Source organism: Natator depressus, chromosome 13 (genome assembly GCF_965152275.1).
Source record: "Natator depressus isolate rNatDep1 chromosome 13, rNatDep2.hap1, whole genome shotgun sequence".
Taxonomy (NCBI): domain Eukaryota; kingdom Metazoa; phylum Chordata; order Testudines; family Cheloniidae; genus Natator; species Natator depressus.
In genome coordinates, this window is record NC_134246.1 from 33,881,289 (window position 1) to 33,907,152 (window position 25,864).

Below are 25,864 nucleotides of genomic sequence, written 5' to 3' on the forward strand. Positions count from 1 at the left end.
CGAGGAACTCCACTGGTAACCTCCCTCCAGCCTGACACTTCACCTTTCAGTAGGACCCGCTGTAGTCTCCCCTTTAACCAATTCCTTATCCACCTTTCAATTTTCATATTGATCCCCATCTTTTCCAGTTTAACTAATAATTCCCCATGTGGCACCGTATCAAACGCCTTACTGAACTCTAGGTAAATTAGATCCACTGTGTTTCCTTTGTCTAAAAAATCTGTTATTTTCTCAAAGAAGGAGATCAGGTTGGTTTGGCACGATCTACCTTTTGTAAAACCATGTTGTATTTTGTCCCATTTACCATTGACTTCAATGTCCTTAACTACTTTCTCCTTCAAAATTTTTTCCAAGACTTTGCATACTACAGATGTCAAACTAACAGGCCTGTAGTTACCCGGATCACTTTTTTTTTCCTTTCTTAAAAATAGGAACTATGTTAGCAAATCTCCAATCATACGGTACAACCCCTGAGTTTACAGATTCATTAAAAATTCTCGCTAATGGGCTTGCAATTTCATGTGCCAATTCCTTTAATATTCTTGGATGAAGATTATCTGGGCCCCCTGATTTAGTCCCATTAAGCCGTTCGAGTTTCGCTTCTACCTCAGATATGGTAATATCTACCTCCATATCCTCATTCCCATTTGTCATGCTACCATTATCCCTAAGATCCTCTTTGGTTCCAGCATTTGGTTCCAGCACATCACTGGGTAATTTCTTAGCAAACAAGCAAGCTCCTGGCTCAGTACAGCCCTGACAGGGCCTGATTCTCCACTACCCGGCAGGCCCCCACGATACCCAGGTCTGATCAGAAGCGGGCACATCAAACAGTTGGAAACAGTGGTTTAGTCACAGTGGCTATTTTCAATGAGCCAGTGTTGATTTTTACCAAGATTTTCCATCTTAAATTGAGTCAAAACCCAGACCTCTGAGACGTCCCCGACAGTTCCTCCAAACCACCTGGCCATTGCTTTGCACCCTCCCTGCCATGAGATATGTCGATATTTCTCCTCTTCCTCCTGAGTTGGGTGAATACTGGACTCTGAAAGGGAATGTTCTGAAGTATTCCTGTCCAGGACAGCTGGCACATTTTATTTCAGGTTGGCTCCATGTTCGGCTGCGTCCTCTTGAGCTACTGCAGTGCCTCATGGGAGCTGTAGTTCACGTCCCTCGTGCCCCCATTCACCTCTACAGGTTGGGCTTCCCAGCTGGACTACATTTCCCATGATGCAGCCTGGTCACGTGCCCTCCATCATTACTTGTGCATCATGGGAGATGTAATCCAGCCAGGAGCCCAGCTCTTCAAAGATGCATTATACTGCTAGACTCCAGGAGCTCAACTGATTTAGCTTCAGGAGTGACCTGGTCACAGTCTGTCAGTACTTACATGAGGAACAAATACTTAACAATGGGCTCTTCTATCTAGCAGAGAAAGGTCTAACATAACCAATGGTTGGAAATTGAAGCTAGACAAATTAGGACTGGGAATAAGGTGCACATTTTTAACAGGGAGGGCACCGCGGATGTGCCAGGGACACAGATCACTGCTGAACAGACACCAAATGAATCAGTCCAATTTGGCTCCCCCAAAATGTTTTGTTTCAAGTTGACTGAAGCCAAAACAAGCTATTTCGCTGAGTCTTTCCTGGTGGAAAACCAGGCTGGGAAATGGCAAAAAAATGGATATTTTCCTGAGAAAAGTTTCAGTTTTGTGGCCAGGGCATTTTCTGTTGAAAAATGATTGGGGTGGAACATTCCAACCTGACCCCCGCCCCCTCCGGCCTCCAGCCTTTGAACTAATCAGTCTGGTCTGTTAGGAAGAGGAATGTGCGTTTGATGCTGGGCGATCCAGTTCAGTCCCAGCAGAGGATGGACCAAGGGACATGGTCAGGGCCATCCCTAGCAATTCTGGGGCCCTACGCAGTCCCACCCCCATGGGGGGAAGGGTGTCGGGCCTCAGACCTCCGTGGAGGAGGGAGCTGGAGGGCAGACCCCAGGCCTCCGCAGGAGGGGGAGTGGTGGGGGCTGGCCCCAGTCCTCCACAGGGGGGAGGGGCGGGACTGGCTTGGGGGGCAAGGGGGAACCACCCCCCAGCACTCACCAATGGTGCAGCTGAGGCCAGGTCGCTGCACTTCTGCCGCCGATTAGTGCAGGCCTAGCCCGGCTGCAGAGCTCAGGGGAGTGGGGGCGGGGCTGGGGCAGAGCAGGGGCGGGAAGAGGCGGGGCTGGTGTGGGGAAGGGGTGGGGTGGGGCAGGGCGGGAAGAGGCAGGGCGGAGGCCCTGGGGAAGAGCTGGAGAAGGGGCTGGATCAGAATGCAGCTGCACAGGGCACCAGGAAATTTGGTGCGTGCTTTGCATAAGGACGGCCCTGGACATGGTGACATCTGCAGCAGGGCGAAGCAGCTGTGAAAGGCTCCCAGGTCCAGAGAGTTACATTTTCCATCCACCATCCCTGGTGAGAGGACCCCCGAGCTCAGCCTCAGGACCAGTGGGAGTTGGGCAGCTCAGGCACGAAACGAGATTCCAGGAGCATCTGAGGGCTTCAGCTGTTTTATCACTGTCCATATCCAGGAGACGAACCGGGAGACTCTTGCATACACTTGAGGAGAGGCCCCGTTGCTCGGCCCCCATGAGACAATGCCCTGGGGCACCCTGTCGCACACCAGGGGCCCCCCCAAATCACTCTGTGAAATGAAACATGCCTCAGAGGAGTAATGCCTTGTGTGCGTCTCTCGTCGCTGTCACACTCACAGTCCTCCCAACCCCATCCCCAGCCCAACGACACCTTCCCTCCACGCCCTCAGCACTGGAGATCTGAATTTGGCGCTCCCCGCTCCCAGAGAATATACCAGAGCAGCCGCCCCCCGGCCAGCGGGATCTTTACTTTCAGGGCAGCTCTCCTGCCTCTGGGATCCCCCGCGCAGATCATGGACTCAGCGTCATATGGTTTGGTCAAATTGTGTTCACACGTGTCATCAGCCATCACCTCCAGAGCCACATCCCGCAGCACGTCCGAGCTCTTAGGGGGATTAACTTGCATCCGGCCCCACCCAGACACATTGCACCTGGTGCCAACGGGTGCTTCTGGCCAGGGGTCGGGCAGATGGATGGGCTGTACCCAGTCATTGAGTTCAGCCCTGTTTCTCAGCTGCCGTGGGAGGGACAAGAGAGTCAGATGCAAGGGAGACATAAACAGACCAGAGTGCAATGGAGGGTATCAGGGTGAAGGGATGTGGAGGTACCTGCAGCAGCATGAGGTCACAGGGGGCGGGGTGATGGGACGGGGAGGTACCTGCAGCAGCGTGAGGTCACAGGGGGCGGGGTGATGGGATGGGGAGGTACCTGCAGCAGTGTGAGGTCACCGGGGCGGGGTGATGAGATGGGGGCGGTACCTGCAGCAGTGTGAGGTCACAGGGGGCGGGGTGATGGGACGGGGAGGTACCTGCAGCAGTGTGAGGTCACTGGGGGCAGGGTGATGGGATGGGGAGGTACCTGCAGCAGTGTGAGGTCACAGGGGGCGGGGTGATGGGACGGGGGAGGTACCTGCAGCAGCGTGAGGTCACGGGGGCCGGGTGATGGGACGGGGGCGGTACCTGCAGCAGCGTAATGTCGTTGTTTGGGGCCGTTTTGTTATATTTGGGGTGGCGGATCCAGCATCTCACTCCAATTTTCTGCCTCCTTGGTTTGCTCTTTGAAATGTTGTGGGCCCCCAGCACCACGGTGTCTTTGCTGCTCAGACACACAGAGACCAGCCATGTGTCAGTGCCGAGCACACCCCGAGAGCCGGATCTCTCTATGGGAGCCCCTCCGATCTCCACATCTCGGTGCTGCAGTCACGGGGGGGCCCAGGGCTTCTTGACCCTGTGACCGCTATGGGAATGACCAGCCCTGAACCTCTTCTGAATAATGCCATAGTCAAGACACATCGCACCCGGGGGAACTCGAGGTCACTGGCTCGCTCAGGGGGGCAGGGAATGGGACACAGAGCCTTTCCCCTGTAGGGAGTGCCAGGCTGCCTGGTATCCCCTAGGCTGAGGTATTCCCTGGTGCATGGGATTCAGCTGATCCATGGCCTTGTGATGGCACTGGGCCGGCTGGCTGGCTGGAGCAGCATCATCACTGGGAATTGAGGCCCCGAACGGTTGACCTGATCCCCCGGTGAGTGGGGCGGGCGACGGGTCCTTACCTCCCCTTCACTCTACAGTGAGCTGCCGTCACCACCCCATCCTCCTGGATCAGGAACCCCCGCAGGTATTCACGGGTTCGAAGCATCTTTTCATCTTCACAAAGGCCATGTAGGGTCTGGAGTGGAGCACCGCTTCCTGTCCCCCGATGATCCCCCCGGCAGAGAGACAGGGCACGGGTTCAAATCCACCGCTTGGGAAAATGTGAGGCTGGGAAACCAGCCCCTTCCCATCCTTCTCTCCACATCTGTAGGGAATTTCGGTGGCAGCACCCACATCTATCCCTGACCATCTGCAACATCAAGTTTCCAGTCCCCCTAGGGATTTCGGTTTAATGGGCCATTATACCTTTAAAAATGGGCCACGGCCAGGATGTGTGAATCTTTCATGATGGCTTGGTGAGAACTGGATTGGCCCAGAGAGATCAACAGGCATTTCCGAGACACGCCTTTGGACCGTTCGCACTGGAGCTTTTGGGGCCCCTTTCTAGAGAAATCTGAAATACTCTGGGGCTCGGCACCTCCTGGGCTGCATCCAACCGTTCTTAGCCCTCGGATAATGAACACGTTTTTATCAATGACGTTGAAGAAACAAATAAAATCATCGCTGGTAAAGGTTACAGGTGACACAAAAGAGAGGGGAGTGGTAAATCGTGAGGACGGGTCAGTGATGCAATCTGGAGAGTTTGCTTAAACTGGGCTGAGGCAAACGACGTGCATTTTCCCATGGCCAGAGACAAATGCAACATCCAGGATGTCAGCCACACGCACGGGATGGGGGACTCAATCCTGGGACGCAGTGACTCAGAAAAACCCTTGGGGTTGGGGCAGATAGTCAGCTGACCATGAGCTCCCAGTGAAGGACTGTGGGGTGGGTGTGAGCTGGGGGAGCGATGTGGGTCAGAGAGACCAGATCCCCCCATCTGTGACTGCCCCACTGCCCACAGACCCCCACAATGGGGGGAAACAGAGTCTCTGATTATCAGCTCCCCCGAGCCAGCCAGTCCCTGTCCTGGGGGCAGATTGGGGCCAGTGCCTCCTAGAGATGACATAGCACGGGGAGGGGGAATGACAGCAGTGGACAGAGGGGTGTGTATAGGGATAGACAGATGGGGATAGATGGATGGCGATGGGGGATGTATAGATAGATGGATGCCGATGGATAGATAGATGGAGATGTATAGATAGGGGATGGCTGGGGATGGGGATAGATGGGTTTTTCGTGGCTAGAAGAGACTGTGTCAATCCTGTCCCATGTTTGTCCCAGAAGCCAACCCCTCAGTGAGCCGCAGCGATCCCAGCCTGGCCCCCGAAGGAGGATGCAGCATCCTGGGGGATGCCCTACATCACACACCTCCACTGGTACCTCCGATGGGGCCCTGCAGCACAATCAGCTGGGTCGCGGGTGCAGCCCGGCCATAGCCTCTCACCCCCCACCACCCCACATGCCCCCTGAGCCCAGGACAGCACTGAGCCAGCCCACAGCGTGGGGACCCCAGCCCCAGCCCGTGCACAGAGCTCCCTGCCAGCTCGAGTCCGGACAGCTTAGGCTGCTTTTCTCCTGGTAATTCCCCTCACATCTCGGGCCCACCCAGTGGGGCTCCTCCTGCCCGACACCCTCCAGCTCCCTCTTGTGCGGGAACCAATGAACCCAGGTGTCCTGGGTCCCAGCCTTCCCCTGTCGGGGCGAACTCCCTCCCTGGCCCCAGCGACCCAGCGGCGGCTCCGGCGGGCGAGGCTGCCCTGGAAGTTTTAGGCCCAGCGCCAGCGTTCTTTTCTTTTCTTTTATTCTATTCATGGCCAGGCGAGCGCAGTGAGCGTTGATGCGCAGCGGGGCGGGGCTGCTGGAAAGCGGCTACGGGTGCTAGCGCGGAGTTCCCGTTGACGATCTCCTGGGGGCCTCGGTGGCACTGGGACCAGCCGGGTTTGGAACGGGAGGTGGCCAGCCCGGGGAAACGAACACGGAGAACAGCCCGAGCACGGACAGGGCCGGGTGTGGTTCCAATATGACTCAGCTGGCAGGGTAAGGACGAGGATCTCCCCCGAACCGTCACTTGACTGGCTGACATAGGGGTGAGGTACAAACCACCAGGTGAGCCCCAGGGTTCAGCTCGGAAACAAACCACCTGCTTCCCTAGCTTGAGAGCCTAGGTTGGGCTTGCTAAGGGAGCCGACAGGAGCTGGACTTTAACCTGGCTCCTAACTCCTCTAGGTACCCGGCCTTGGTGCTAATGGGTTGAGTGCTGCCCATGGCTCCCCTGAGCAGAGCAATGCCTGACGGCAGGGGTGGGGATGCGGGGGGCGCAGGCCCTTTGCAAAGTGGATCCTATGCCGGGGCATCTCCAGAGGCCCAGTTGCAACACGAGCAGGAATTCCCAGCAGGGCTCAGGGCTGCAGCATTCTCATGGTCTCCAGGATCCAGGGGACGAATCTGGAGATTCTGGTGTACACCCCAGGGGGGGTCCCATTGAGGGAGCCCCAAGAGACGATGCCCTGGGCTATTTTGCTGCACACCAGGGGGCCCCCGGAGTCACCCTGAGAATTAAAACAAGAAGCAGGTGATGAGAATAATTTGACAGGTCGGTTTCCCACTGTTCTTTAAGTCCTGACATACAGCTCAGCGACTTTTAGCATCACCCACACCTCTTGCCCTGGCACAGCTGGTCTCAGCATTGCCCCCTCCTCCCCCAGCCCAACCAGTCTCAGTGGGCTCCACCTCCAAACCCAGCTGCTCTCTCCCTCCTCCCGGGAGAAGAATTATTATTCATTTGTACAGCGCCTAGCACCACAGGGGGGCTGGGCTCTGATCTTTGCTCACAGGCCCAGCTGCAATCCCAAGAGAGTCACTGCTCCTCAGAAGGAACCGGGGCCTCTTGAAACCAGGAGAATGTTTACCTTAAAGGAGTCTTTGGCCTGTTTCGGATCCCCTGCACAAAGCATGGTGGAGGCGTTATAGTAATGATAGATCTGGTCAGGATTCTTCAGACACACGTAATCCTCCAGCACCGGCATGTCCACCTCCCGGAGAACGTGTGAGCCCTTTGCCCTGCGGGCGCTCGTCCGACCCCAGCCAGCAACACTGCACATGGCCCCGGGGCATACGCCCTGCCAGGCGCTGGGCAAGGAGATGAGCCCCACGCATTCGTTCAGCCTTGCTCGGTGCACCAGCTGCAAAGACAGGACACAAGGCTCGTGGTCTGCGAGAAGGTCAGAGTCATGGATGGACCAATCCAAGGAGAAAGCAAATGCAGCCAATGCATGGCAGGAGGTCACTGGGGGTGGGAGGATGGATGGGGGTGGTGCCTGCAGCAGTGGGAGGTCACTGGGAGCAGAGTGATGGGATGGGGGCAGCATCTGCAGCAGTGTGAGGTCACTGGGGGCGGGGTGATGGGATGGGGGCGGTACCTGCAGCAGTGTGAGGTCACTTGGGGGGCAGGGTGATGGAGGTGGCTGCGGTGCCTGCAGCAGTTTGAGGTCACAGGGGGTGGGGTGATGTGGGGGGCTGGTACCTGCAGCAGCATGATGTCGTTGTTAAGGGAATGCATGTCATATTCCGGGTGGGGGATCCGGCGAAGCACAGGGATTTCTTGTTGGTTCCATTCCCGCACTCTAAGGTCATGGACTCCCAGGGAGACGGTGATGTGTCTAGAATAGTTAAGGGGAAACAATGGGGCCTTAGGGGGATCGTGACATTCTAAGAACATAAGAATGGCGATACTGGGTCAGACCAAAGGTCCATCTAGCCCAGTATCCTGTCTTCCGACAGTGGCCAATGCCAGGTGCCCCAGAGGCAATGAACAGAACAGATAATCATCAAGTGATCTATCCCCTGTCACCCATTCCCAGCCCCTGGCAAACAGAGGCTAGGGACTCCATACCTGCCCATCCTGGCTAATAGCCATTGGTGGACCTATCCTCCATACATTTATCTAGTTCTTTTTTGAACCCTGTTATAGTCTTGGCCTTCACAGCAACCCCTGGCAAGGAGTTCCACAGGTTGACTGTGCCATCTGTGCATAGGCGCCGACTCCATGGGTGCTCCGGAGCTGGAGCACCCACGGGGAAAAAGTGGTAGGTGCTCTGCACCCACTGGCAGCTCCCCGTCCCAACCCCCGCCCCAGCTCACCTCCGCCTCCACGTCCTCCCCTGAGTATGCCGCGTCCCCGCTTCTACTCCCAGCGCTTGCCGCCATGAAAGAGCTGTTTCGCGGTGTAACAAACTGTGGAAGGGAGGGGGGAGGAGCGGGAAAACGGCGTGCTCAGGGGAGGAGGCGGGGAAGAGGCGGGACCGGGGCGTGGATTTGGGGAAGGGGTCCAGTAGGGGCAGGGACTTTGGGGGAGGGGTTGGAATGGGGGTGGGGCAGGGGTGGAGTCGGGGCTGGCCCAGGGCAGGGGTGGTCACTGAGCACCCACTGGTGCCAGGAGAAGTTGGTGCCTATGCGTCTGTGAAGAAATACTTCCTTTTGTTTGTTTGAAATCTGCTGCCTATGAATTTCATTTGGTGATCCCTAGTTTGTGTATTATGAGGAGGAGTAAATAACACATCCTTTACGTTCTCCACACCAGTCATGATTTTATAGACCTCAATCATATCCCCCCTTCCTCCTCTCTTTTCCAAGCTGAAAAGTCCCAGTCTTATAAATCTCTCCTCATACTGCAGCCATTCCATACCCCTAATAATTTTATTTGCCCTTTTCTGAACCTTTTCCAATTCCAGTATATCTTTTTTGAGATGAGACTACCACACCTGCACGCAGTATTCAAGATGTGGGCGTACCATGGATTTATATAGAGGCAATATGATATTTTCTGTCTTATTATCTATCGCTTTCCTAATGATTCCCAACATTCTGTTCGCTTTTTTGACTGCTGCTGCACATTGAGTGGATGTTTTCAGAGAACTACCCACCATGACTCCAAGGTCATTTTCTTGAGTGGTAACAGCTAATTTAGACCCCATCATTTTACATGTAGAGTTGGGATTATATTTTCCGATGTGTATTACTTTGCATTTATCAACATTGAATTTCGTCTGCTGTTCTCTTTCCCGGACACCCAGTTTTGTGAGATCTCTTTGTAACTCTTCGCAGTCTGCTTTGGACTTAACTATCTTGAGTAATTTTGTATCATCTGCAAATTTTGCCATCTCCCTGTTTATCTGTTTTCCTAGATCTGGGCTCCCTGTCCCACCTAGCTGAGTCAGAGCCCACCCAATAAAGATTAATTCCTCCCTTGGATCTTTGGGCATCCTGCACATTGCCATCTCTCATCCAGCCCCAGGGTCGGGGGCTGGGCAGCTCAGGGGTGGGGGGGAGGGGTGGGTTTCTTACCCCTGCTCGTCGTTACAGTGAGCCGCCGTCAGCACCACGTCATCCCGAATCAGGAACCCCCCACATGTTTTCCTCCCTCTCCGCGTTGCTATTTTCACATAGGCCATGTAGGGTCTGGAGTGGGGCCGGGCTTCCCATCCCCCAATGATCTCCCCTGGCAGGGAGAAGGGAAGGGGTGAAAATCACATGCTCTGAGACAACCTGTGTCTGAAGAGTGTAACCAAGGACCCCAGGCCCAACCCTACCCCTAATCATCAGCCCTGATCGGCCTGTGGACCCAAACAGCCCAGCCTCCCACTCCCTCCTCTCCAGATCAGCCCCTCAGCACCCCAGCTCTCCCCTCCCCTCTCCCTGGATTGACCCCTCACTCTATCCCCATCCCACTATACATCTATGGATTCCCACCTGGACCTGTGCACTCATCCATCCCTGATCTCTGGGGATCCCCTTCCCCCCTGATCCCACTTTGGATCCAAGGCTCCTCTGGGACTGATGGTTAAATCTGCCCCCTCTTCTCCCCATGGGTCCCGATGCCCCACCTCTGTCCTCACCAGCCTGAGCCCTAGGGGGCAGGAGAAAGGCCGCAGGGAGTAGGACCAGGATCAAGAGCTGCATCCTCAGAGCCAACGAGGGACAGGCATGAAGCATCTGCCTCAGCCGTGGAGGTTATATGGACGAGGCCAGGGGAGGGGAGGGGAGGGCAGGGCCTGGCAACCACAAAGGCATGTACCCGGTTGCCTGGAAACCCCCGCCTGGATGGGCCATGGGTGGAAATGCCCGTGGGAGAAGTCACAGCCACGCCCACGTTGGGGGGAGGGGTTTCCTCCCTGCTTCTGGTGCCCAGCCAGCCTGGCTGGGGATGTGATTAATGCTGCCCCCCCCGCCCCGCTATAAGTGTGAGAAATGGACTTGGGGTTTTCTGCACCTAGATTCCCTGGCCTCTCCATTTCAAAGCCAGCATTTGCACCTTAGCACCAACTGGACCTTCGCTGACTTCTGCTGCTGGCCGCCTAGTCTCGTCCCGCTTTGGCCAGGGAGGTTGAAGAGCCCCCTGTGCATAGAAACCCCCACCCCACCAAGGTTCCTACAGATGAGGGCCAAGTCCCCTCTTTGCCTCCGATCACCTCAGGAGATCAATCCCCTTGGAGCTCTCCCCCCAGGCCAGGTCTCCAGATCTTGACTTGCTCTGGTTGCTCCTTCCAACTTGCCAACGTCCTGTTTGAGGGGTGGACACCAGAGCTGGATATAGTCTCCTGGCACAGTCTTACCAAGGCCATGTCCAGAGGTGACCCCCTCCCCCTGCTCCTACTAGATATCCCCTGGTTTATATTCCCATGGACGGTGACTGCCGCTTAGTGTTGGGAGCTCATGCTGGGTCAGTTTCCACCACGTTTAATTGAGCCCAGCTCACCAGGCCACCCAGATAGGTCTGTAGCCATGAGACATACTCCCTGTTCTTTACCACCAACCTCTGTGTCCTCTGCAGATATTACCAAACTCTTACTGGACCTCAAGGATGACAGCAGGGTCACTGAACATAGCCTGTTCTCCACGAACCCGTGTCATTAAGGATATTCCCCTCCTTTATCAAACACCTATTGACAAAGTCCAACCTCACCCATCCCAATGGTTCGCTTTGGATTCCTGTCATGGAGCTGGGATGTCTGATGGATGAAGGGGCAGGATGGATCCATCCAGACACATGTAGACTTGAGCGTCACCACCTGCATGCATTGCAGATCCATTCTAGATGCATGATTGCCCAACTAAATCCATGTAAATTCAGGCTAGATTCATTTTGATTGAGGCAGTTCCATTCTAGATCTATCCATATCCACACAAACAGCCATTCTAGATCAATGCACAGCCACTCTAAAGCCAACTAGATCCCTGTAGGTCAATTCTAGACCCATCTCCCCAGCCCACCCACTGGCTGGACCCTGCTGGTAGCTACAGCAGGTGTTGCTGACCTGAGTTCCCCCACCCCACCCCCACCCCAGGGGAAAGGCCTGATAAACCCAATGGAGACAGCAGGAGCAGGGGAGGTTTCCGGCTCTGACCATGTGTTTGTGGTAGGAGAGGGTCAGAGACACCCTGGGCATCACGTACACACTGTCCGGGGAGTGAGGGGGGGGGAGACTGGTATCTGGAGATCAGAGCCACACACACCCTCTATCACACACACATTGGTTCAGGACATTTTGTCTCACCAGGCACTGATACTGATCAGTGTTACCCACAGCTCACGTCAACAGGAGAGGGCAGAAATTATCCCTTGGAATAGTGACAGTTACCCTAGAGGGGAAAGGCCCCATGTCCCATTCTCAGCATCCTGAGCCAGCCAGCCCTCTGCCCTGGGGCTGGATCAGAGCCAGCGCCCCTTAGAGGGGAAAAGCCCCATGTCGCATTTCCCACCCCCCACCCACGAGTCAGCCAATCCCTGCCGTGGGGCAGGATCGGAGTCGGCGCCCGCTAGAGGGGACAGGCCCCATGTCCCATTCCCCTCCCCCCACCCCTGAGCCAGAGAGCCCCCTGCCCTGGGGCCAGATGGGAGCTGGTGCCCACAAAAGGAGAAAGGCCCCGTGCCCCATTCCCCGCTCCCCTGAGCCAGCCAGTCCCTGCCCAGGGGCTGGATGGGAGCCTGCACCCCCTTGAGGGGAAAAGCCCCTTGTCCCACTCCCTGCCCCTCTCAGCCAGCCAGCCCCTGCCCTGGGGCCGAATCAAAGCCAGCATCCCCTAGAGGGGAAACACTTCCAGTAACTCAGGCACCAAAGATTGGAAATACCAAGCCCAATTGTGCTGAGCTTCAGATGTTGCACAGCTGTTGCCATGTGGCTCTCCAAAGCATGATCTTTCCCCATCACTTTATCTCCCAGCACCCCAAATGCTGCCCTCAGGTGTTCACACCAGCGACCTTTGCGGGGGGGGGGGGGCAGGAGTTCAGTTATTTTCAGTTTAAGTGAAAAGACAATGTCCCATCGTTTTCAGGTCCAGACTATCAGAGGCACCAGGGAAATGTGGCTTCCTAGTACCCCATTCATTTGAAACTAGCTCCTTGATGGGGACGGGGGTAAGAACATAATGGTCACATGGGGTCCCACCAAAGGTCCATCTAGCCCAGTATTCTGTCTTCCAACAGGTTTCAGAGTAGCAGCCGTGTTAGTCTGTATTTGCAAAAATAAAAGGAGGACTTGTGGCACCTTAGAGACTAACAAATTTATTTGAGCATAAGCTTTCATGAGCTACAGCTCACTTCATTGGATGCATTCAGTGGAAAATACAGTGGGGAGATTTATATACACACAAAACATGAAAAAATGGGTGTTACCATACACACTGTAACAAGAGTGATCACTTAAGGTGAACTATTACCAGCAGGAGAGCGGGGCGGGTGGCGGGGAGGGACCTTTTGTAGCGATAATCAAGGTCGGCCATTTCCAGTAGTTGACAAGAACGTCTGAGGAACAGTGGGGGGTGGGGGTGGGAGATAAACATGGGGAAATAGTTTTACCTTGTGTAATGACCCATCCACTCCCAGTCTCTATTCAAGCCTAAGTTAATTGTATCCAGTTTGCAAATTAATTCCAATTCAGCACTCTCTCGTTGGAGTCTGTTTTTGAAGTTTTTTTGTTGAAGAATTGCCACTTTTAGGTCTGTAATCGAGTGACCAGAGAGATTGAAGTGTTCTCCGACTGGTTTTTGAATGTTATAATTCTTGACGTCTGATTTGTCCATTGATTCTTTTATGTAGAGACTGTCCAGTTTGACCAATGTACATGGCAGAGGGGCATTGCTGCCACATGATGCCATATATCACATTGGTAGATGTGCAGGTGAACGAGCCTCTGATAGTGTGGCTGATGTTATTAGGCCCTATGATGGTGTCCCCTGAATAGATATGTGGATACAGTTGGCAACAGGCTTTGTTGCAATGATATGTTCCTGGGTTAGTGGTTCTGTTGTGTGGTGTGTGGTTGCTGGTGAGTATTTGCTTCAGGTTGGGGGGCTGTCTGTAAGCAAGGACTGGCCTGTCTCCCAAGATCTGTGAGAGTGATGGGTCGTCTCTACATAAAGGATTACAGACCTAAAAGTGGCAATACTTCAACAAAAAAACTTCAAAAACAGACTCCAAGAGACTGCTGAATTGGAATTAATTTGCAAACTGGGAGTGGAAATGGCCCACCTTGATTATCACTACAAAAGGTCTCCCCTACCCCCTGCCCTCCTGCTGGTAATAACTCACCTTAAGTGATCACTCTTAAGTGATCACAGTGTGTATGGTAACACCCATTGTTTCATGTTCTCTATGTATATAAATCTCCCCACTGTATTTTCCACTGAATGCATCCGATGAAGTGAGCTGTAGCTCACGAAAGCTTACGCTCAAATAAATTTGTTAGTCTCTAAGGTGCCACAAGTCCTCCTTTTCTTTTTGTCTTCCGACAGTGGCCAATGCCAGGTCCCCCAGAGGGAATGCACAGAACAGGGCAATTATTGAGTGATCCATCCCCTGCCATCCAGTCCCAGCTTCTGGCAGTCAGAGGCTAGGGGCACCCAGAGCATGGGTCTGCATCCCTGACCGTCTTGGCTAATTGCCATTGATGGACCTATCCTCCATAAACTTAATTCTTTTTTGAACCCTGTTATACACTCGGCCTTTCCAACATCCTCTGGCAAAGAGTTCCACAGTTTGACTGTGCCTTGTGTGAAGAAATACTCTCTTTTGTTTGTTTTAAACCTACTGCATATTAATTTCATTGGGTGACCCCTAGTTCTTGTTGGTGTCAGTTGTTGCCTGCGTGTCTGTTCTCTCTGCATGCTGCACAGTCTCTGGACAGGTAGCCCATAGAGCAGCCTCCAATTGAACTGCCCAAGGAGACCACAGACTCATTGCAGTGGCAAAGGCGTCCAGACAGGTTTATTGCCGAAAAAGCACGGTATCTGTGTCCCGTAGTACACTAATACATGCATGCATGTTACCATGGACCAGCTCAGTGAGCAGTGGGACTTTCCATTCCCTCCTCCGCTGGACAGACACCCCCTCTGTGACCCCTCTTTATGCATTGATACAAACAAGCTATGTATTGGCCCTCTGATGTGGTTAGTTACCCCCCTTTTCCTTGTACCTGTTGGTTTGATCAAAACATCTCTATCCATCACCCTGTCAGCCTGACCTTATCTTTAAGAAGGGTCAGTGTGTCCCTATATCATCTTTGGGGCGTGTGTTTCCACCAAAACTAGCTATCGGGGTGTTCTGGTACCACCCTCCTGGAATGTGTTTACATGAATACTTAGTGCCTAGCAATGCGTGTGTTTTTACAACGCCAGCCATGTTCTTACCACGTTCCTGTTCCGGACAGTGACCCCGCAAGAAGGCCTCTGCTTTGTAACAGGGCCTGACTTTAGTTCAGGCCTTAGGCCTTGTACCAGGCCCCATGGTTCAGGCTCTCTCTTCATATTACACTTGTGTTATGGGAAGGGGTAAACAGCACTTCCTTATTCATTTTCTCCACGCCATTCCCAATTTTATAGACTTCTATCATATCTCCACCCCTAGTCATCCTAAACTGAACAGTTACAATCTTGTAAAATCTCTCCTCAAACAGAAGCTGTTCCATACCCCTGATCATTTTTGTTGCCCTTCTCTGCACATTTTTAATTTCCCATCCATTTGAGGAGATGGGGTGACTAGAACTGCATGCAGCAGTCGAAGTGTGGGCATATCATGGATTTATATTGAGATTATACTTAATACTTAGTTCTGCCTTGAGTGCAGGGACTAGAATAAAAGACCTCCCAAGGTCCCTTCCAGTCCTATACTTCTATATTTACGATACTTTGTGTCTTATCTATCCCTTTCTTAATGATTCCCAACATTCTGTTAGCTTTCTTGACTCCCGCTGCACATTGAGTGGATGTTTACAGAGAACTATACGAGTGGTAACAGCTAATTTAGAACCCATCATTTTATATGTATAGTTAGGATTATGTTTTCCAACGTGCATTACTTTGCATCTGCCATTTTCCTGCCCAGTCACCCAGTTTTGTGAGATCCCTTTGCAATTCTTCACAGTCTGCTTTGGACTTTACTACCCTTGTAATTTTGTATCATCTTAACACTTTGCCACCTCACTCTTTACCCTTTCCCAGATCATTTATGATTATGTTAACTAGGATTGGTCCCAATATAGACCCCTGGGGGACACCACTATTTACCTGTCTCCATTCTGAGAACGGGCCATTTATTCCTACCCTTTGTTTCCTATCTTTTAACCAGTTACCAATCCATGAGAGGACCTTCCCTCTTATCCCATGACTGCTTACTTTGTTTAAGAGCTTTTGGTGAGGGACCTTGTCAAAGGCTTTCTGAAAGTCCAAGTACACTATATCCATTGGATCTCCCTTGTCCACATGCTTGTTGACCCCCTCCAAGAATTCTAGTAGATTGGTGAGACATGATTTCCCTTTACCAAAACCATTGTTGATTCTTCCCCAACAAATGATATTCATCTGTCTGTGTAATAATTCTGTGGTTTACTATAGTTTCAACCAATTTGTCTGGTACTGAAGTCAGCCTTACCGGCCTGTAATTGCCAGGATTGCCTCTGGAGACTTAAAAAAAAAAAAAAATCGGTGTTGCATTAGCTATCCTCCAGTCATCAGGTATGGCTGATTTAAGTGATTCGTTACATACCACAGTTAGTAGTTCTAAGATTTCATATCTGAATTCCTTCAGAACTCTTGGGTGAATCCCATCTGGTCCTGGTGACTTATTTCTGTTTAGTTTATCAATTTGTTCCAAAACATCCACTAATGATATCTCAGTCTGGGACAGTTCCTCAGATTTGTCACCTAAAAAGAATGGCTCAGGTGTGGGAATCTCCCTCACATCCTCTACAGTAAAGAATGATGCAAAAAATTCATTTAGCTTCTCTGCAACAGCCTTGTCTTCCTTGAGTACTCCTCTAGCACCTCGATCGTCCCATCGTTAAACCTTGTAGCGATGGGTGGGGCATTACCTTTCATGCAGGATCAATGTAAAGAAGCCATTGCAGTTGAGTGGCTGACACAACAGCAGTAGAATCCAAAACACAGGCACATAGAAAAGCTAGAGCAGAAGCAGCTCAGTAGATTTCCCAGGCAGGGGCTAGGGCTTTGCTTGGTGACACAGGTTTTGTCTGTGCACGAGGGAGAAGGGGCGGAGAGAAGGCCAAGCAGACAGTAACAGAAGTGCCAGCTGGAAAGGCTGGTTTGGAGCAGCAAACGGAAGCACTAACTGCAGCTGTGTTCAGGGAAAGAGGACTTGATGGATTATCTTTGGAAATAAACTAGAGTGCATCCCAGAAAATACCCCTAATGGAAACAACTGGCAGGGCCTTGAGCTTTGGCTCTCCTCTCAAGTCAAAGAGAGACACTCACTATGTTTAATTACAGCCTTTGGGGTGGGGGATAAACTCAGGACTACATATGCACAGTCCCCTTGATGCACAGTGGAGCACTCATTTGTCAGGGGCAATGTTTGCACAGAGATCTAGAGGAGAACGCAGCCTGTCTGCAGGAACTAAGCCTTTCATTATTTACCCCATGGCTTACTGTTGCATTAGGGCAGTGAGGAAAAAAGTTGAACCATGGTTTCCTGTTGGAAAATGGGGATTTGTGGAATATAAATTTTCCACAAAACAATGATGCCAGCAGAAATTTCCATCAGCAAAAGCGAACTGAAACACACAAGGGACAGTGAGAGACGCCAGGGGACAGTTCAAAGAGGTGTCAGCCGAGGTGTTCCAAAGGAACAGATCAACACTTGTATTTTACACGGGCAGCATTCTGGCAAGCCTTCTCCATTGTTTTCTGAGGCATGAAAACAAGGCCAGAACCACAGCCAGAGTCCGTGGCAGCATAACTATTTGGGTCAGAGATGCAATTTCACCTCTACAGTTATAGCGGTACAACCACTTGCATGGAGGCTGTTATGCCCACACAGGAATAACCAAAAGAGCCCCACACTGGGGGACCCAGACCCACACCCCCGGCCAGGAAGCTACTGTCTGGTCCCCAGAGCCCAGACAGCCCTCATCTCCACTTGACTCAGCCCTCTCACCTTGTACATGAGCCCCATGGTTGTTCCCAGGCACCTTCCTCATTCCTCCCCTAAGAGCCATGAGACCCCCTAGCGGCGAAGGCCCTGCACTGCCCTCCCAGACTCCTGGCTCCCCTTCCCACCCTACAACCTATCAGCCCCCCCTAAGGATGAGCACCCTGCACTATCCTCCTGGACAGCTGGGTCCCATTCACTGCCTGGTCTCTCTCACTGTATTGGGAGCTGCACGCAACTGGGGTCAGCACTGACTGTATGAAGACAGTGCAGCCTCTGAATCCCCCCCTCAGCCCTAAGCACCACCATCGACCTAGTGACCTCCCTCCCCCCACCCCCACTCCCTGCAAACAACAGCGATTGACTCACCAGCAGTTTATTGCAAACTGGACAAGGTTGTATACAGGGTGGGAGGGAGGGGGGCTGCAGTGCAGCCAAAAACTGCAATTCCCAGCAGCCTTTGCTGCAGAACCCCAGCTCCATAAAGGGCCAGGAGCTTGAAAACCACCTGAACACACTGTCAGTGCAGCACAGATGGGGGTAGGGCAGGAAAGTCACAGTGGGGTACCCCCCCGCCCCCCGAGAAGGGCTGGGGAGGGGTGATTTCTGGAGGGGCTCAGAAGGGAGGATTCCCACTCAGAGAAGGGGGCTGGAGAGGCTAAGAATGGGGTGACCCCCAGCAAGAGGCTGGGGAGTATTGGAGGGATACTGGGGATGGCTCAAGATGGACCCCACAAAGTTCAGGCTAAAACAGCTGGGAAGCTCAGAGCTGGGCTGTGGGAGCCAGAGATTAGGGGTCTCGGGGCGGGGGGAGCTCCCACTGGGGTGATCCCCCAGAAGAGGAGGGTCCTCAGGGCACTGGGATCAACCCCGCCTCAGCCGTTCAGGACACAATGTCCCGCAGGGCAGAGGGCAGGTCGGGGTACACGAAGCAGTAGCCACTCTCCAGAGTGCGTTTTGGCGCCACCCGCTGGCCCTCCAGCAGCATGACGGCCCGCTCAGCGCCAAAGACGCCCCGCACCGCCCAGCTGGGCAGGGGCAGCAGGGCTGGGCGCCCCAGCGCTGAGCCCAGCTCCCGGGCGAAGTCGGCATTGGAGGTGCTGGGTGAAGCTGGAGAGACCCCGTTGAGAACCCCGTGGACACCCTCCGTCTCCAGAGTGTGGCACACAACACCAGCCACGTCCCGGACGTGGATCCATGGGAAGGGCTGGAGGCCAGAGCCCACGGGGCCCCCCAGGCCCAGCCGGAAAGGCCAGAGCATCTGGGAGACAGCGCCTCCGCCCTTCCCCAGCACCACACCTGCAGGAAGAGGAAAGTCAGAGAGAGACCCTGGAGACAGCCAGCCACGCCTCCCTCCCCAAGCCAGCCACAGTCTCCCAGCCCAAGCCAGCCTGGGGGCCAGTGCCCCCAAGGGGAAAAACCCGTGCTCCATTCCCCACCCCCCTGAGCCAGCCAGTACCCACCCTGGGGCCGGATGGGAGCCAACATCCCCTAGAGGGGAAAGGGCCCGTGTCTCATTCCCCCCCGAGCCAGCCAGTCTCTGCCATGAGGTCGGACAGCATCTGGTGCCCCCTTGAGGGGAAAGGCCCCATGCCCCGACGCACCAGATCTCACCACCGCCTGGCGCGTGCCGTCTCCGGGGATTTTAGCCGCTGCCTCCCAGGCGCTCACCAGGCGCGAGAAGAAGTCGAAGTCACCGCCGGGACTCTCCTCAGTGTACTCAGCCGTGGGGCTGGGGCGGTAATACCCTGCCGGGCAATGGGCAGGGAACTGTAGTGCCGCCAGTGCACATAGCCCTACCCCTCATTGATATCCCTCCCTCTCCTGCAGCAATTGCACCTGGCGACGGGGAGGAACATGACTATTTTCCCTCCTACTCCAAAGGCAGAAGCGCACTGATGTCATGGGGGCTGGGCTCCATTCTCTTACAATGCAAATTTTCTTCTCTCGGTGGTGGAAGGACACAGTTTCACAGGAGGTTTTATTTGGCCAGGGGACTATTTTTCCATCTCTTCCCAATGGTGGAAGAACATCAGTGTCACCAGAGTTGTGCTTTGTCCTTGAGGTACAAGAGGAGGGACTATTTTTCCCCCTCTCTGCAGCGGAAGGATCACAATGTGTCATGATAGACTGTGCTGCACCCCAGGCCAATTTTCCCTTCTCCCTAGTGGTGGAAGAACACCAGTGCCACACAGGGCCGCACTTTGTCTTGCACTAGAGGGGGACTGTATATCCTCTCAGTTGCGGAAAGATGTGCAATGTGTGCTCTACCCAGGGCCTATTTTTCCTCTGGGCCTATTTTTCCTCTGTGCAATGGTGGAAGCACACTTGTTCCACAAGGTGCTGTGATCTGTCCTCTCATGAAAGGCGACTCTTTTCTCTCAGTGGCGAAAGCTGTGCAACGATGACGCACCACAGGGACTATTTCCTCTCTGTGGCAGACAGACACAATGCTGTTATGGGAGGTTGTGCTGCACCTAGGGACTATTTCTCTTGTCCCCTCAGCAGCCCAGTAACCTCCAGAGGCCACACTCTTCCTGGTCACTTCCCAGGGACTATTTCCACCTGGTGGGGGGATACCATGGGACAGGATGGTAAGAGTTGCATTCTGGCCATGCACAATAAATACCTACGCCAGTGACGAGGACCCAGGCGCGGGGCGGCCTCTCGGCCTCTGCGATGGCCTTGGCCAAGATCTTGGTGGTTGCCACCCGGCTGGCGACCACAACCCTGCGGAAGGGATCATCCCACCTGCAGGGGGAGCGAGCACAAAGGGGTCACGCCCAGCCACCCCCCCCCCCCGCCACCCATTCTCCTCTGCCAATCGCAGCCCAACAAGCAGCTATTTATACTATACCGTGCACCCCACTAAACCTTCCCCCAGAAATAAGGACCCGGGAGGAGAAAGGTTCCTAGCAGAAGTTTCACATTCTGACCAAGCCCCCTCTGCAGATACCTAAAGGAGAGCCACCCATTCCCCTGCCCTCCCCCAGGCAGTACAGGGGAGCAACACAAATCACCATGCCCCAGAGCAATGGGAGGCAGGACCCTCTCCCACACACACTACCCAGAAGTAGGTGAAAAAGGCTCCCTGTCTCAGGGAGAGTGGGGGCAACTGGGAGTTTTGGGGGATGGCAGTTGGGTGATTGGAAGGTGCTGGTTCCACTATGTGGGAGACAGTTGGGTGGGTGCCTAGGGTAGGTGTGATGGGGCTGCTGGCATCAGTATCAAAAGAGAGGCCGGACATTGGGCAACACTCTTTATACCCCACTAGTGCACTCTCCTAATGCTTCCCCCTGGAAACAAGACCTCTGAAAAGAAAGGTTCCTAGTGACAATTATGTTTCAACCCCAATTCATCCCCAACTTGCAAAATACAACCCTTCCGTCCTGCCCCACCTCCACTGCATTATGGGTAGTACAGGAGAACAGGGAGAGACCGAGTCATCCCCATTTCTGTCCTTCACGGAAGGGATACTATATGGGTTGTTACAGGGATTATTCTCCCCCAGCACGCCCAAAGCCCCGGACACACCTGCGAAGGGGGTTGAGAACATTCTCACCAGCCAAGTTCACCGCAGCATCACAAGGGGGCAGGCCGGAGCGGGCCAATTCATCCTGGGGAAACAGGAGAGAAATGGTATTCAACACAGCTCAGTCTCCCCACTCGCCCCTACTGAGCCTCTAAACCAAGCCAGTCCAGTCTCCCCTCATACCCTGGACCAGCCCCTCACTCACATATGCCCCTGGTTAATCTCACCCTGCTCTGCTGCCCTAAGCCAGCTCCTTCCTGACCCCTGAAGGCTGTGCCCTGGACCGTGAGGGTAGATGGCTCTGATATAACCTAGCACAATGGAAGTGTGACGTTGTACCCCATAATGCTTTATGGGAATACGCTTCTGAATGTATATAAGACCTAACTGGAATATGTTTTATGCTACATATGCCATGTAACATATCTCTGTAAAGGTTATGATCTACTGAATATATTTATCCTATTTGTATGCATGTATGATTTTTGTATTCAAAGTTATGAATATTGGCTATCTACTTGTTTAATTTTAAGCAGCCTCAGTGAAGCAGTTGGTCAGCTTCCTGAGAAAAGACTATTCTCAGGAAGTACCCAATCAAGAAGCCCTTAAGCCAACAATGAACTTGGAGGCGCCAATCCACATTCCTGAGCTTTCCCAGGAATCTAGCTTGGACGGTAAGGAACTCAGTCACGCATGAACATGTGACTTGCCCATGTGACTCCAAAACTCCATTTTGTAGCTGGATCGTACACAGGGGCAGGGAGGGGTGTTCACCTACAAGAGAAAGTCTATTTAAACCTCTTGGAGACCCCTCCATTTGGTGTTCAGCTGGCTCAAGAGATAGCCTCTCCACCCCCAAGGATACCTGAAAGAAACTGGGACAAAGGACAGTGACTACAGGGGGTGTGAGTGATTGCTGGACCCAGACTAGAAGGAGACTAGTCTGTAAGAGAGGCTTATTGGAACATAAGGGTGAGATTTTATCTTTATTCAGCTTCTTACTATATTGGGCATAGGCTTGCGTGTTTTATTTTATTTTGCTTGGTAATTCACTTTGTTCTGTCTGTTAATACTTAGAATCACTTAAATCCTACTTTTTGTATTTAATAAAAATCACTTTTTATTTATTAATTAACCCAGAGCATGTATTAATACCTGGGGGGGAACAGCTGTGCAGCTCTCTTTATCAATATTATAGAGGGCAAACAATTTATGAGTTTACCCTTTATAAAGCTTATACAGGGTAAACTCATAATCTATTTGGGGGTTGAACCCTATTGGGAGTTGGGCATCTGTTAGAGATTGTTAGAGACAAGAACATTTCTTAAGCTGCTTTCAGTTAAGCCTGCAGTTTGTGGGACATGGTTGAGACCTGTGTCTGTGTTTGTAACCGACATACGTGTCTGGCAAGACCAGGCAGGGTTCTGGAGTCCTAAATTGGCAGGGAAAGCAGGGGCAGAAGTAGTCTTGGCACATCAGTTGGCAGCGCCCAGGGAGGAACGGCTGGAGCGATGCCACTAGGACCAGCCTGGAGTCTTAGGGCTGAGTACTAATTCCCAGGACGGGGAGCGAACCTAAACCTGGGCCACTGGGCTCCTAACCCCCTGCACCTCTGTGGCTGCTCCTATGAGCCCAATTATCCTGGAGTCACCCCCCTTCCCCAATCACCTACCCAGCTGATCCGGTCTGGCCCCAGATGGCGAGAGACATGGGTCACCTCGTGCCCTCGGCTCCTCAACAGCTGGGTCAAGGCTCCGCCCACAAAGCCGGTCCCACCTCCTGATTTAAATAGACACTTTCAAGGATTGGTGCCCCTCACTCCCGACCTACAGCCCCCTGCCAGCCCAACCCTGGGCTCCCCACCAGCTCTGCCAGTGCCCCCCACTCCCGACCCGCAGCCACCTGCTAGCCCAGCCCTGCCTCCCGAGCTCTGCCGGTGCCCCTCACTCCTGACTGCAGCCCCATTTCACCCCAGCGCCCTGGTGCATGAGGAAGCCTTACAGGGGGGGAAGGGAGATTTAGTGCCAGCCCCATCTCCCCGCGGCTAGGTGGAGCTCAGCTCCCAAACCGGACGCACATCCAAGCCCAGGCGCTAGGGAACACGCGCAGCCGCATTAGCCTTGCAATTAACGCCTCGCTTAATTGCTGTCCCCTGCCACCCAACCACCCCCATACTCGGCCCCTGCAGCGCGCTCCACTCACCCACTAGCACGCGCATGGCCAGAGATGGGCGCACATGCGCGTGGAGGGACCCTCCGGCCCACGGCTCTCCAGACCCGGACACGCATGCGCAGCTTCCTGGGTCGGGAAGGAAGCGGGGAAAGGAGAGGGGCTGGGATTTAAAGGGCCCGCGCCCCATTCCCGGGACATTGACAAAGCCCCTGGTTAACCCCTTCGCGGCCAGTGGCCAGTCTCAGAGCCCCAGGGCCCGTGCAGAGGGCGGGGCCCGGGGGCAGGGGTGGGGGGTAGGGAGGAGATCTGGGGAGATGGGGGTGGGGCAGGTACAAGGAGAGTGAAGGGAGCAGGGGAGAGAGGGGTTCATGGGGGCGGGGTCAGGGAGGGATCTGGGAGGAATAGGTAATGGGAGGATCTAGGGATCAGGGAATGGGGTGGGGGCTTTGGACGGGGATCAGGATGGTGGGATGGAGGCAGGGTTGCACTTTCCTTATAGCTTCGTCACCTGGATGTCCCTAGGTCAGCCTGGAGAGGCAGAGGTGAAGCCATGGCTCATCCCGGCCCTGCCAGAGCCACGGCCCAGCCAAAGGGGGCTGAACTTCACTTCTGGCTCTTTGTCCTTAGTCCCCACGGGGGGCTGCTGACTCCCTCCAGAGGACAGGCCCTTTCCCATCCCCTGATACCTTTCCCCTCTTCTCGGGCTGAGTTCACATGCTCCAGGGCTTCCTGTGGGCAGGTGTCAATGGCTCAGTCTTTTGGGGGGTCTCCTTTTCTTTCCTGATCCTCTGGTGATTTGGGGCAGTTTCAACCTGTTCTTTAATGACCCAGCCATCCCCTCCAGACAGCCAAGGGACACCCACACCTCTGGCTCCTGCAGTCCTCCAGGAGCCAGGTGGGTGCCCCACTGGGCAGCAATGCAAAGTGCACAGGGAAATGGAGGCATGTCTGGGATTCATTAAAATATGACAGAAATGTCCTACTTTGTCACCCTGTGACAACAGTGACTGTCGTGCCACAGACCTCGGTCTCAGATCCCTCCGTCTGGGGGCTGGGAGGTGCAGGGTCCCCTAGTGATGCTGTCCCGGATCCCTGGGTCTCATTCCCCATCCCAGTCTTTCACTAGGAAGGCTCCGGTTTCCAGTTGGCACCTTCAGGAGCTGCAGGCTCACAGACATACGTTGCCTGTCCCACGGCAGCCAGGTGCCCTCCACAGCTGGGGCTGCAGAACATCTGGGCACTGGCCCAGCTCAGTCCTGCCTGGAGCTGTGCACGTCTGGGATAGAGCTGAGCCATGGATGGAGCTTGCACCGACCCCCCCTTCTCTGTCCGCACATCTAGTGGGCAGTGTGGCTAATGTCAGCCAGTGACATGGCCTTGTTAGTATCTGCCTTCAGACACCAGGCTCAGTGCAGAGATGGAGGGACAGGTAGGACACTATGGGTCTGTAGAGCACAGACAGACACGAGGACAGAAGTGTCCGGAGAGGATGGGGAAGCCTGCAAAGGTCCAGGCTGCACAGGACAGAGGGAGCCCTGGAGACATTCACTCTATTTGCTGTGTTCAGAGGGGACCAAATGGCGTTGACCAGGTTGAGAGTCTTACCCTGGATCCTGTGCCAGGGACTCAGTTGGCTCATCTAAACAGGAACATAGGGATTGTCAGACCAGCTCAGACCCCAAGGTCCTTCTAACCCCAGATCCCATCTCCAGCCCCAGCTGCTGCAGCAGGGTGACTTTTGCATCACCAGTTCCTGGAAACCCACAGCACATGGGGCAAGAAGAAGCCCAGCTGGGTCACCCGCTCCACAGCTGGTGCTGAACCTAACTGGGATCTTGTGCCCCGTGCAGCTGTGCACATCTGGAGCGGAGCTAAGGGTGCTGGCTCAGCTGTGATGGGTTTGTCTAGCCCAGCTGGAGGTCCATGGGCAGAAAGCACCTCCAAAGGGTGGGGAGCCCCTCACAGATCCAGAATCAGGTGGGATGGACATGGACTGGTATTGAAGGGACCTTGGGAAGCCCAGATACCACAGGGATGGGCATGGGTATGAGAGAGGGAATAGAACAGAAGAGACCCACTTGTACTAGTTAGAAGACAGAGTAGAACAGTGCTCCCCCATTCAGTTTGGAAATGGTACCAGTTCTGGGATACAGCTGAGGGAATTATGGGAGTTTGCCCCCCCCACCTTCTTCCAACAAAACTCTGGCAGCCCACAACCATGGGCAAAAAGCGAGAGGCAGCACGGCCCTATGGCAAGGGGCACCAGATGGGGGGTCAGGACATTTGGTTTCTCTTCTCAGCTCTGCCACTGACTTTCTGTGTAACCTTCAGCAAGACAATTTCTCCTCTCAGCGCCTGGCACGACAGGGCCCTGATCTCGGTTGTGGTCTGTGCAGTGCCCGGTACGATGGGGCCCTGATCTCCGTCGGGGTCTGTGCAGCACCTGGCAGAACAGGACCCTGATCTCGGTCGGGGTCTGGGCAGTGCCCGGTACGATGGGGCCCTGATCTCCGTCGGGGTCTGTGCAGCACCTGGCAGAACAGGACCCTG

At 54.0% G+C, this 25,864-nt stretch overlaps 2 protein-coding genes and 1 pseudogene across 2 annotated transcripts; all 3 read right to left on the reverse strand.

Moving 5' to 3' along the window:
- Nucleotides 1–2,507: 2,507 nt before the first annotated feature.
- On the reverse strand, nucleotides 2,508–6,437 carry LOC141997730 (mast cell protease 1A-like; annotated as a pseudogene).
- Nucleotides 5,967–9,660, reverse strand: LOC141997487 (cathepsin G-like). Its single transcript, XM_074969865.1, has 4 exons — nucleotides 9,516–9,660; nucleotides 7,696–7,831; nucleotides 7,082–7,354; nucleotides 5,967–6,721 (listed from the first exon to the last, which is right to left on the reverse strand). Exons 1-4 carry the CDS (start codon nucleotides 9,620–9,622, stop codon nucleotides 6,572–6,574), a joined length of 666 nt encoding a protein of 221 aa, XP_074825966.1. The 5' UTR covers nucleotides 9,623–9,660; the 3' UTR covers nucleotides 5,967–6,571.
- Nucleotides 9,661–18,017: 8,357 nt separating this feature from the next.
- On the reverse strand, nucleotides 18,018–23,428 carry SDR39U1 (short chain dehydrogenase/reductase family 39U member 1). The gene is made up of 6 exons (XM_074969866.1): nucleotides 23,345–23,428; nucleotides 22,815–22,921; nucleotides 21,145–21,227; nucleotides 20,240–20,361; nucleotides 19,215–19,358; nucleotides 18,018–18,909 (listed from the first exon to the last, which is right to left on the reverse strand). The coding sequence occupies exons 1-6, from the start codon at nucleotides 23,358–23,360 to the stop codon at nucleotides 18,494–18,496; spliced, it is 888 nt and encodes a 295-aa protein (XP_074825967.1). The 5' UTR covers nucleotides 23,361–23,428; the 3' UTR covers nucleotides 18,018–18,493.
- Between the last annotated feature and the right edge of the window lie 2,436 nt (nucleotides 23,429–25,864).